We start from the raw sequence: 13,252 nt of genomic DNA on the forward strand, positions 1-13,252 counted from the left end.
TCTGGCTGCAGTTCAGCTGCAACAAGCAATTGGTGGAATGATGACAGCATCCTGAGCTGCCCAGAACTGCAGAGCGATTGCAATGACAATGTGACTCATTGCGAATGCACAACCGAATGCAAGCAGACAAGCCAGAACTGTCCGTTTGCAGCGCCACTTCAACGGACAGAACACGCTACAGGAGGGATCCTTACAGTGACCTCTTGGGGACCCAAAACAGTTGTCACCTGACTGATGGAATAAAATGAACTTTGAGTTTGCAAACTGGTCTGCTAACCTTACTTGGACTTAGCTTTTGACATTTGGCAGCATAAAGTTGGTTATGCACCAAGAATATCTTTATGAAAGGGGTTCTACTCTGACCAATTTACTTGCACCCATCTGTGTACGAGCGTGGTGGAAAGGAACAGGCGCAATGATCAGCCATGCCTGCGCAGTGGCATGGAGCCGCTCCTGCATGGAGGAAAAAGCTTTGCACGAGTGGGCCAACATTGCACCTGCACAGTGCAGTCACACTCACATACATAGATGAGAGCTCAGCCACAGGAAAATACTCATCAAGTTCTTGTTCAATATGTTTGTAGGATCCTAGTGCTAGATTGGTGGCAAACACAAAAACATTTCTCACTCCCAGACAGCACTCTGCCACTTATATTCAGTCCGCAAACTGCCAGTCAGCCAATAAGGAGTGCAAATACATTACACCTAGTCTGCAGCACTTAATGGAGCAGAGGTTGAGCAATTCAGCTAATTGTTGGAGAGGGCTTCAGTCGCATATAGACACAGGCTATATGACCAGCAGGGGGCACCAGCATGCAGGAAACTCCCTCTCATATCCCCCCCTCCCCCAACTAAACTGCATAATGAGCTGCAAATGAAGTTTAAAATATGTAAACATTAGTGCACATGACAGGCAGGGGCCTCGAGCACTGCCACTAATCGGGACCCCAAAACCAGCATGTAAGATTGGTGGGGCCAATGAGGATGGAGGAAGCCTCTGTATTATTCAGAGGATTCCTTCTACTAAGGTAAGTACAGGTAGTCCTCGGTTAACGAACGAGATAGGGACTGCCCGTTCGTTCTTAACCTGAATCTGTCCTTAAGTCGGGACAGCCACTTTTGCCCCCGTTTAAAATGCAGAGTAATGGCAGTGGAAGGTAAATAGAGGACATCTCACTTGATCCTCGGCGGTAGAAGGTCCCCTCGTGGTGCCCGGAAGCTGCGCAGCCCGTCCTTTTGCTCCAACCACTGTTCCCTGGCGGCTTCTGGCTTCACACGCGGCACATAATGACGCAATCAGGAAGAGCCCCCTAGTGGCGGCGCTTCCTAATTGCGTCATTATGCGCCGCATGTGAAGCCAGAAGCCACCGGGGAACAGTGGACGGAGCGAGAGTGGCGCAGCTTCCGGGCATCACGAGGGGACCTTCTACCGCCGAGGATCAAGTGAGATGTCCTCTATTTACCTTCCGCTGCCATTACTCTGCATTTTAAATGGGGCAGAACAGGTAGTCCCCGGCGGGCGTGACGTCATGCAACGGGGTGGAGCTATGATCGCGGCGTTTGTATCGGTGGGTCGTTCGTAAGTCAGGCGTTCGTAACTCGGGGACTACCTGTATCTAAGTTTTGCTTTTTTTTATTTATTTTATCAATAAGGACACTTTAAAGTGGTATGAATCTCAGCATTTCTTCTTTGCTTGAAAAGATTCTTTACAGCATAAATTCTACTACCTCAAAAAAAGAAGTTGTAGCAGAACAGCATTCAAACAGTCAAACACACTTAGCTCTTCAGTGGAAAGCTCCTTGCATCAGTGGGCAGCTTCTGGCTGTATCCGAAGAGGTGGTAACATTATCTTGTGTTTATATTCGTTTGTCTGCTACATTTCTAGCTGTGTTGAAAATGAGCACTCTCTGCTGTAGAAGCAGAGAGCTGAGAAATGATCACTAGATAGATTTTAACCTGTTGCCAACTGTTCCACGCCAAGTGGCGTGAGCAGTGCGGCAGCCCCAGGACCGCTCCATGCCCATTGACGTGAACGGTCTTCTATGGGGCTAGCAGGAGATCACGTGCAAGATGCTCCGCCCCGCCTTCAGTCTCCGAGTGCTTTCACTGTCTAATTACTTTGTACAGCACTGCGATCTGCAGCAGCGCTGTACTGGGGACAGCCGTGTGACACGGCTGTCTCTCAGGGGGACAAGAGAGCGAACGGCTCTCATAGGCAGAAGCCTATGAGAGCCGATCACGTGATTGGCTGGCTAGGGGAAGGGAGGGAGGGAGGAAGAGGAATGAAGGGGGGGGGGGAACAAAAAAAAGTTAAATTTATTTAAAAATATTTTATATATATATTGATTAAAGTGAACCAGAGACAAAGCACCCTCGTGTATTTTACCATATAGGTCAATGGGAACATTAGAGAGAACACCTACCATGCTTTCTGTTTCATTCTGCACTGCACAGCTTGTTTCTTATCAGACCTGATGAAATCCCCGACTGAGCATTCAGTCTGGCTTTGTTATAATGACTCAGCTATAATGATTCCTGAGCAGAGCCAGCAGGGGGCAGGATTGAACTTGAAAAGACATGAGAGAACACAGACTGAGCTATAAAAATTTCTGAGCAAAGCCAGACTGAATGCTCAGTCGGGGATTTTATCAGGGCTGATAAGAAACAAGCTGTGCAGTGCAAGATAAAACAGAAAGCAAGGTAGGTGTTATCTTTAATGTTCCCACTGATCTATATGGTAAAATACATGAGGGTGCTTCATCTCTGGTCCCCTTTAAAGAAAAAGTTAACAATGTGGGGGCGATCAGACCCCACTAACAGAGAGCTCTGTTGGTGGGGGGAAAAGGAGGGGGGAATCACTTGTGTGCTGTGTAAAGTGGCCCTGCAGCTTTAAGGCAAAGCTCCAGGCCAATTAAGTAAAAATGGCTTGGTCACTGAGGGGCGGGGGGGGGGGGGGGTGTTTAACACCGCAGTCCTCAAGTGGTTAATATATAAATACAGCAGCCATGCAAGAAAATGCAGTGGCAGACTGGCAGCTTTCAGAGCAGATAAATTGTACTTTGAGAACTTGAATTTGTAAACAGACGATATTACTTGTGCACAAAAGCAAATATGATAACTGAATGGATAAAAAAAAGTAGGAAACCCTTTTTTATTGAATGTTATGTCAGAGTTGTATCCCACTTTAAGTAAAATATCTACAATTATTTATACAGGGAACAGAAATATAGATAGACCAGCAAACGCAAACATCCCTATAAACTTTAGCAAGAATAAAATGGTTTTGTTCAGTTAATGGCACAGTACAAAATGCTGGTTCCTAAAATTACCATAAGAGCATTCCGAAAGGTTAACAGGGGCAAGTGAACATATCATTTTAATTGACATCCAATATGTTTCATCAATATGCTGTACTGAAATAACTGCATTAGAAGTCCACATTTCCCCTACCCTCTAGGTACAATGTAATATCGCCCGAGGCTTCCAACACTGTCAAGACAACTTGCTTAATTAACTGGATTGAAAGCACTGATATATTTGACCATAGCAGCACAATGGATTAATGCTGCAAGCTAGACTTCACCCCAATAGCCTTTGCTCAATGTTCACCGCATTGACTCTGATCTGTGTGTGCTGAAAGATTAAATGGCAACACAGCTAAATTAAGCCTTAATTCTTTAGGAGAAGGTTGGAAACTATGAACTGTGCTAGAAAAAGCAGCATTACTGCAAGACGCTTTGATGAGGTGAGAAGATTTAGGATAGTGAAGTTCTGGCTAGGTAATCAGACAGTCTGTAGTTGTCACTGTGTTCTGTGCAGCGTTTAGAAGTGCTGTTCTTTAAAGTTGTCTGGTTTGAGCTATGATGTACGAGGCTCAGACTGGGACCATTGTGGACCTGGATTCACAGCACCATCTGTTTAAAGAAGATCTGCGGTGAATTTACAGCACATTAAAATAAACATATTACTGTTTCCCTCATTATTCCACCTCTTCATTTCTCCTATTTTCGCCGTTCCCGGCTGCCAATAAATAACTTCATTAATAAAATGTGCACGAGAGATGAGCTGAGCTGAAGCCACAGGAGGCAGATCTCCCTCCCCCTGCTGTCTGGAGCTTGCAGAAAGGTCAGCTGATGAGCAAGGTAATGTTCATATTTTCTTGTGGCCCAAGTGGACAATGTAATAGTTTAACAGTGAACAAGCTGTTACGGGGTCATCACCATGAAGGATAGAGAATTCCATTGATCACAGTGGACAAAGAGGATGCAAGAGAGTAGAAAAATAATGATTAAGGCTACTTTCCCACCAAGACGTTGCGTTTTAGGGGACGTTATGATCGCATAACGTGCCCCTAACGCAAAGCATGGTGGTGTTGAAGTTGGACGTCAAATTGAGCTGCGTTATGCAGCTCTCAAAGCAGCCGCTCCAGGATAGTGATGGGAAGTCTGATCTTTTTAAGGATTTGGATCATTTTAATCGGATCATTGAAAAGATCCGGATCTTTGAACCAAATCATTTGAATCATTTTACTAGGGAAGCAGACTGGGTGAAATGATTAGCAGGACAGGACTTTCCCTGCACTGTACATGCTGTATGTTCCTGTTTCTTCCAGACAGACATCCACTGTGAACCGAATCTTTCATTGTGATGATCCGGATGATTCGACTCGCAAAAAAGATCCGGATCAAATGAACGATTCATTCATGATCCGGTCAACACTACAGTCCCACCACGAGTCTCCACAGTGCAGTGAATATTAACTAGCCATGTGGCTGGCAGCGGAGGAGGAGGGGAGACCTCCTCCTCCAACATTACTGAGCATGTGCAAACAGTCAAACGTGGCTTAGCCCAGTATACCGTACAGCATGCAGCACTTTGTTTAAACGTGCTGCGTTACAATGTAACACAATGGGCTCGATTCACAAAGCGGTGCTAACCCACTTAGAGACTTTAGGCATGATAACCATTGCACCACGCTGGTGAAAAGCCAGTTTAGGCATGATAAATGTAGGCGTGATAAGTTTAGGCATGATAAGTTTAGGCATGATAAGTTTAGATAAGTTTAGATCGCACACAAAGTCCCGCACGCAAAGCAGCGCCATTAAACTCTATGCAAAGTGCAACAGACTTTGCTAGCACAAAACTTTTGATCAGCTGTGCACTGTGAACAGCAACATTGATTTTACAGTGCTGTGAGTTAGGCTGAGTTACTGGCTGCTGTAACGTGGGACTTTAACGTCCCACTGTGAAACCAGCCTATAAGACTTTCGAGTAGTAAGTCGGATGTGCATATGTTTATATTGACTTTTTATTTTCAGTTCAGGTTTTCTTTAAGCTTTGTATCCCAAGCACTGTTCAGAGTGGATCTCATATCTGTATTTTACCTCAAGGTTTATTAATGTGATAAAATAAAAATACCATACAAAGTATAATTCCTGACATTACCTACAACCAACCTTGCCTAAGAAAAATTATGCAAGGTGATTTTAAGTCCGGATGTATCCCGCTGCTCAGTGACAATCCTGGCTGGGCTGACAGTAATGGCATACCATGTGAGTATAACAGATCGCAGAGCCTCCCAGTCATTAGTCACAGCAGCTCTCAGCCCTTGTCATCTGATTGCATGATGCAATGACACAGCGAACATTTAATAATTAATACATGAGGCTTTTCACGTTGTGTGCTGCATACAGCCAAATGCTCCAATCCATATCAGCAGTGTCATATTGGAATAATAAGCCCGAGCTTAGGTTATATAACACTAATGAGGCAATCGATGTATAAGTTAGGAGAGAATGTACAGTCCATGTGTTAACTTTTACTGAGGGAAGGAACATACGAGGCAGAATCGCATGAGTTTTCTCCATAGCACATAGTGGAAAATGCATTTGTGATTCTACCTAGTGCAGGGGTGCCCATACTTTTTGGCTAGCCAGCTACTTTACAATCTGCAAGATCTAACCCCCCCTCCCCCTGCAGCATACATAAGAATTCTACTCCTCCCCCCCAAGCCTAGTGAATAGCTGCAGAAGCTAATAGCCCAGCGAATAGCTGAAGCTCCACAATCCTCCTCCCTTCAAACATAGCAAATAGCTTCAGAATCTTCCTGAGGTTATTTTCCCACAATGCTCTGCACTTGCCTGGCAGTCTGGAGGGGAGAAGATGTTGCGCATGCAGGCAGCCCGGAGGGGAGGAGACGCTGTGTGAGTCACACAGCCAAGAGGGGAGGAGACCTGTCTCCTTATTTGCTCCTGTCCCCTTCAGCCGCAACTCCCCTTTAGCCGCACCTCTCCACTCTTCTTACTGATGCTGCTAAGGCAGCAAAATCTGACAGACGCGTCTGCGCGGCTTTAGACTATGACAGGCGCGGCAAGGTGGCCACAATCTACTCAGCGGACAGTCGCGATCTAACGGTAGATCGCGATCAACCTATTGAGCACCCAGGACCTAGTGTGTTGCTACCCTGAAAGTACTCCTTCAGCTTAAAGTGCTACTCCAGCTAAAAAAGTTATTGAAGTTTTAGATAATTAGGCCTCTTTCTTTTTTTTATTGTTTTCTGTGGCTACACACTTCCTTACCAATCACACACACAAAGGCTAAGATTACACTTGTCCATGCAGAAAACCATCTATTTTTTATGTTTTTTCCTGTGTTTTTAGTGAGCATTTTAATGCATTTTTTTCATGCGTTTCCATTTTTCTTTTAAACCAATACTCATATAGAACAAGTAATTATCAAATAAGTTTGTACCTTATTTGGGTAAGAACGCATGCGTTTTTTTTCACCATAGGAAAGCACTGCGTTCTACATACAGCATGCAGAAAGAATGAACTTGTTTAGCATTTTGAAAACGCATCTAAAAACATTTCCATTTGCTATTTTAAATCCATATTCATAGTTAACTAGTAAAAATAAATGTTAATAATAATAACAAATGTGTTTTATCTTATTTGTGCAGTAGCTGGATAGTGTACTGGTTTAGGGCTCTGTAGAAACAAAAAGGACAATTGAGAGCCCCAGTAGTGTATTATTGATGATAGTAATAGAAATTTCCAACTAAACAATGTTATACTCACACAAGTGCGGGTTGCGTATGAGGGGAAAATCAACCTGTCCCCGTGCTGGCTAAGAAGTCGCTCTCTGTAGACAGGAAAAGAGGGTGATCACACCCATCCACCGGATAGATATACAATTACTTATGAGGAATACAGAGGCACCAGTAAAGGATAAAATATATTGAAAACAATGCAAAATGGGGGGTACTTGTGGACTTACCTCACCAGAGAAGACACAACTGTAGCATATCATAAAAGTAACATTTATTCTTACGCCAACAATTTTGCCAATTTTGGTTTAGGGCTCTGCCTCTGACACAGGAGACAGCACCTATTCAGTGAGGAGACCTTGGTCAAGACTCCCTAACACCCGTACTGCCTTTAGAGCGTGTCCTCTTGGCTGCATCTCTGGTGGTTTGCGTCTGCCAGGAGAAAAGCGCAATATAAATGTTCTGTATCTTTTCTTATCACAGCAAAAACGCATGCATTTTTTGTTTTCACCATAAGAAAGCATTGCATGCAGAACACATGCATTGTGCATACAGTATGTAGAAAGAATAAACTCGTTGAGCACTTTAAAGGGGCACTACAGCGAAAAACTGTAAAATTTAAAATATGTGCAAACATATACAAATAAGAAGTACATTTTTTCCAGAGTAAAATGAACCATAAATTACTTTTCTCCTATGTTGCTGTCACTTACAGTAGGTAGTAGAAATCTGACAGAAGTGACAGGTTTTGGACTAGTCCATCTCTTCATAGGGGATTCTCAGCAAGGCTTTTATTCTTTATAAAGACACTCCTGAAAAAAAGATTTAAACAATGATGCTGGTCAGCCTCCCTGCTTACTACATAGTTTTTTGGCAGTTGAACAGAGCAACTGCCATTCACTAAGTGCTTTTGAAAATAAATAAATCCCTGAGAAGCCTCTAGAAAGAGATGGACTAGTCCAAAACCCGTCACTTCTGTCAGATTTCTACTACCTACTGTAAGTGACAGCAACATAGGAGAAAAGTAATTTATGGCTCATTTTACTCTAGAAAAATGTACTTCTTAAAGGGATACTTAAGTCAAAAATAAAAAATGATTTTTACTCACCTGGGGCTTCCCTCAGCCCCCTGAAGCTGTATGGTTCCCTCGCAGCCTCGCTCCGATCCTCCTGTCCCTGCCGGCGGCTACTTCCGGGTTCGGCGACAGCCGCCGACAGGCTGGGAACGTGAGTGATTCTCCGCGTTCCCAGCCACTATATCACCCTCTATGCTGTCGCCGAACCTGGAAGTAGCCGCCGGCGGGGACAGGAGGATTGGAGCGAGGCTGCGAGGGCACCATACAGCTTCAGGGGGCTGAGGGATGCCCCAGGTGAGTAAAAATCATTTTTTATTTTTGACTTTAGTATCCCTTTAAGAAGTACATTTTTCTAGAGTTAAATGAGCCATAAATTATTTTTCTCCTATGTTGCTGTCACTTACAGTAGGTAGTAGAAATCTGACAGAAGTGACGGGTTTTGGACTTAAGTATCCCTTTAATTTAATATGTTTGCACTTATTTTAAATTGTACAGTTTTTCGCTGTAGTGCCCCTTTAAGGATGAAAACAAATTAAAAACCACATAACAATGTGTTTAATAAGAATGCATTTTTTGTGCGTCCCATGAACTATCATTATGTGCGTTTTTGCATGCGTTTTCTATAGCGCATGCGATGTAAATAAGCATGACCATGGCCATACTGAATGCCAATGAGATACATCCCCCTGGCACCCCAGGTAGACTCCCTGGTATCTCATAAGCAGTGACGTAACTAGAAATCACTGGGCCCCCCTGCAATAATTTAAAAGGGGCCACCCCTCCCCTTTCTGCACAGTTAAACTCAGAACCAATGTTATTTAATTGGTTAGTGCACATTTAAATGTGTTTTCCCCATGCAAATAAACACAGACAGCAGTAAAGCACTGAACACATTTTCTCTATCAGTTACATTATCTCCTGTGATAAAACCTGCATGTTTCACACATACAGACACACATGGTGTACAGAAAATGCATACAGAAAATTGACAGACAAGTGTGCTCCCAGCCTCAGCTTATTACACCAGGGCCGGATTTACCATAAGGCACTGTAGGCATGCGCCTACAGGCACCTGATGATGGAAAGGCGGCTCACTCACACACAGGGTAGTGACAGCTGGGCCAGCCAGCACACTTGTGGTGCGGTTCGGCGGGGGTTTGTTGGTCAATGTAGGGCGAAGTCTAGGGTGCCAGGACCTCTTTGTCTATAGGCTCCTGAAATGTAAATCCGGGCCTGTAATACACTCACACTGTTCATCTCTGATGGAGCAGAACTGGCTCTGCAGACTCCTCCAGCATCACTACAGTACACAGCTCTTGGGGAGGGGTAGAGAGGCTGGGGTCTGGGCGTTGTACACAACAGCCTGCTGCACACTGAATTGGGACTGTCTATAAATCTATGTCTGCAAAAGATTGTATGATTCCTTATCTGTGGCTGAGCAGATGCAGTCATTAGAACAATTGTGCAGAGAGCAGAACGTTTTTCTCTTTCTGTGCCCTTAGTTGTCAGTCTCTCAGGACAGGGAAAATAATCTCCTCTCTCCCATGGGACCCCCTGCTGCTTCTGGGCCCCTCTGCGGCTGCATCCCTTGCAGGGTGTATTGTCAAGCCCCTGTTCATAAGTGCAGAGAATGCTAGTAAAGAATGTGAATTCACAGCACGCAGCCACTAGCTACAAAAAAAAGGATAATCTGTCTAATTATCCCTTTCGAGAGTAATCTCAGGCAAAGTGAAGCTAACCAGGCAGCAGTGCAGATGTACATAAAGTTTTAATTTTACATCACAGTTCCACTTTAAAAGTCAAATACCCAGACAAGTTGGATGAAAAGATTGAACTAACTTCAAAGCACACAGATCGCAGCACATGAATAGTTTCATGATAACTATCCATAGCTCCCTGAAGAAAGCAAAGGATATAAAAGCAGTTGCCCATAGTTATATGTCACAGGAAATGCATGACTTCTAAAGTCTCTGACTGGCCACCAGAAAAGGTCATTCCACTTTGCATGAAAATATTATGCAAATTGTATGCAGCTTAGAATTTTGGGCCAATCAAAATTTAATAAGCTCAATTGCAAGGTGCACACAATTTAAAGCACTACTATCGCGAAAATAAAAAAAATTGAAAATACATGTAAACATACAAATAAAAAGTACGTTTCTTTCAGACTAAAATGAGCAATGAATAACTTTTCTCCTATGTTGCTGTCCCTTACAATAGGTAGAAGATATCTAACAGAACTGACAGGTTTTGGACTAGCCCGTGTCCTCTTGGAGAATTCTCATGATTTACTTTATTATCAAAATCAGTAGGTGAATTGCAGTTGCTCCATTTAACTGCCCAAAAAAGAAGTGTGCAGCAAACAGGGAGGCTGGCCACCATCTTTGTAAAAAATCCTTTTCAGGAAGTGTCTTTATAAAGAATAAAGGCCATGCTGAGAATCTCCCATCAAGAGATGGATTAGTCCAAAACCTGTCGGTTCTGTCAGATTTCTACTACTTTCTGTAAGTGACTAGAGATAGCCTGAACCTCAGATTTTAGGTTCGCAAACCGCGAACGCGAACTTTCAAAAAAGTTTGTGAAGCGGCGAACTCAGTGACCGCAATAGACTTCAATGGGCAGGCGAACCTGAAAAACTACAAACACTGTTTCTGGCCACAAAAGGGATGGAAAAGCTGTTTCTAACACCTGGAGGTGTGCATGGCGGAGTGGGATACATGCCAAAAGTCCCGGGGAAAAATACGGATTTGACGCAGAGCAGGGTTATAATCCCGAAAGGGCAGAACTCACATTGCATTCCTAAATTGGAGGCATAAAGTGCTTGAAAACATCTTGCATGTGTATACATGGATCAGCAGGTAGTGCAAGAGGAGGAAGATATGTCACGGTTCCGTGCGGAAGCTGAGGAAGATGAGGTGTTCCATGTTAAATAGTCAACTACGTCCTGACAATCTTGGGGGTTGTTGGTACGTGCCTTCTGAACACTGTACTTTGGTCGAGGGCCACACGAATTCACAACACCACGACCTCGAACAGACTTGCTGGGTGGCCTGCCTCTGGCTCTGTCTCTGCCTGTTATTTTGTCCATATTGGGGGTGAAGTGAAAGGTATGCACTGACTGGTATAATACAACGTGCAGTCACACAGATGAAGTGAAAGGTATGTACTGACTGGACGAATACAGTGTGCAGTCACACAGATGAAGGGAAAGGTATGCACTGACTGGACTAATACAATGTGCAGTCACAGAGATGCAGTGAAAGGTATGCACTGACTGGTATAATACAGTGTGCAGTCACACAGATGAAGTGAAAGGTATGCACTGACTGGACTAATACAGTGTGCAGTCACAGAGATGCAGTGAAAGGTATTCACTGTCTGGTATATTACAGTGTGCAGTCACAGAGATGCAGTGAAATGTATGCACTGACTGGTATAATACAGTGTGCAGTCACACAGATGAAGTGAAAGGTATGCACTCACTGGACTAATACAATGTGCAGTCACAGAGATGCAGTGAAAGGTATGCAGTGACTGGTATAATACAGTGTACAGTTACACAGATGCAGTGAAAGGTATGCAGTGACTGTTATAATACAGTGTGCAGTCACACGGATGCAGTCAAAAGGTATGCAGGGACTGGTATAATACAGTATGCAGTCACACAGATGCAGTGAAAGGTATGCAGTGACTGGTATAATGCAGTGTGCAGTCACACAGATGCAGTGAAAGGTATGCACTGACTGGTATAATACAATGTGCAGTCACAGAGATGCAGTGAAAGGTATGCACTGACTGGTATAATACAATTTGCAGTCACACAGATGCGGTGAAAGGTATGCACTGACTGTGCTGGGCCTGGCACAGTATAGCAAAGGCCAGCTGTGACAGACAGGGCTGTATATATGCAGTGTCAGTGGTAAACACACACACACAAAAAAACACATCACAAGAACATTAGCTCTCAAAAGAGCTTTTTTGGGGTGCTTTTCAGCAACAAACATCAGCAAGGAGCAAGCTAGCAAGAGCTAACTAATGCTTTCCCTATCTCTCCAACGTCTCTCCCTTCTCTCACTAAGCTGGCAGCAGACAGAGTGAGAAAATGGCCAACACTGCTGCCTTTTATAAGGGGGGGGGGGGGGGGTTAAGGTCCAGGAGGGAGTGCAGCCTAATTGGCTGCCATATGTCTGCTGACGGTGATGTAGAGGGTCAGAGTTTAGCCCAATGATGTACAATAAGGGAAAGAGGCGCCCTGATTTGAATAAAAGCTTTTAAAACCAGTTTAAAAACGAAAAAGAAAGATGAGGTATCTTACCTCAATGATGAAATCTCTGTAAACTTACAAAAGATTTTTATTTGAGCCTGTGCTCAAATAAAAATCTTTTGTAAGTTTACAGAGATTTCGTCATGGAGGTAAGATACCTCATTTTTCTTTTTCGTTTTTAAACTGGTTTTAAAAGCTTTTATTCAAATCAGGGCGCCTCTTTCCCTTATTGTGCATAGTTATACCCCCGTACATGCTTGTCCGAGGGGTGGTGACAGAACTCCCGTTGTTTTACCACGGTTAATGTTTTGTCCATCCTTTTTCATCTAAGAGAGCGACCGCAACCAGGTCCGTCCAGGACCACCCCGAGTGGAGTCGGGTTTATGGTCTCCACCTGCTTCCTGTGGTCGGTTGCCCCTTGCAACCCTCCTTTGTGAGTAGCCCTTTTAATCAATTGATTTCTCCACACACCTACTATTGACATACTGCACTATCGGGCTCCCTTTTTTGTCACCTGTATCCTTTTTTTTTTTTTTCCTATAGGGTGCCAAGACACCCCAACCACGATAGCCCAATGATGTAGTATAGGAGGCGAATCGAACTCACTATGTGTTCGCGGTTTGGCGTAAACGCGAACCGCTGGGATTCGCACAAACAAGTTAACCGGCGAACCGTACGGGCCATCTCTATAAGTGACAGCAACATAGTAGAAAAGTAGTAGTAATTTAAAGCTCTTTGTACTCTGGAAGAAACGTACTTCTAATTTGTATGTGTTTACATGAACTTTAAATTTTTTCGCAATAGTAATCATTTAAATTTGAATGCAAGCCAGAGTTATTAGTATCTTGTTGACCATCTCTTTTGGCC

The 13,252-nt window shown here is 43.8% G+C and overlaps 1 protein-coding gene across 1 annotated transcript in view; it reads right to left on the bottom strand.

Annotated features, from left to right (window-relative positions):
• The window catches only part of LOC137504674 (piggyBac transposable element-derived protein 4-like), a 72,785-nt gene that overhangs the window by 20,386 nt on the left and 39,147 nt on the right, over nucleotides 1–13,252 (bottom strand). The window contains exon 2 of the mRNA XM_068233256.1: nucleotides 7,277–7,295. Within this exon, the coding sequence (XP_068089357.1) occupies nucleotides 7,277–7,295 (19 nt within the window). The remainder of the gene's footprint in view (nucleotides 1–7,276; nucleotides 7,296–13,252) is intronic.

This window comes from Hyperolius riggenbachi, chromosome 4 (assembly GCF_040937935.1).
Source record: "Hyperolius riggenbachi isolate aHypRig1 chromosome 4, aHypRig1.pri, whole genome shotgun sequence".
NCBI classification, from domain to species: Eukaryota; Metazoa; Chordata; class Amphibia; order Anura; family Hyperoliidae; genus Hyperolius; species Hyperolius riggenbachi.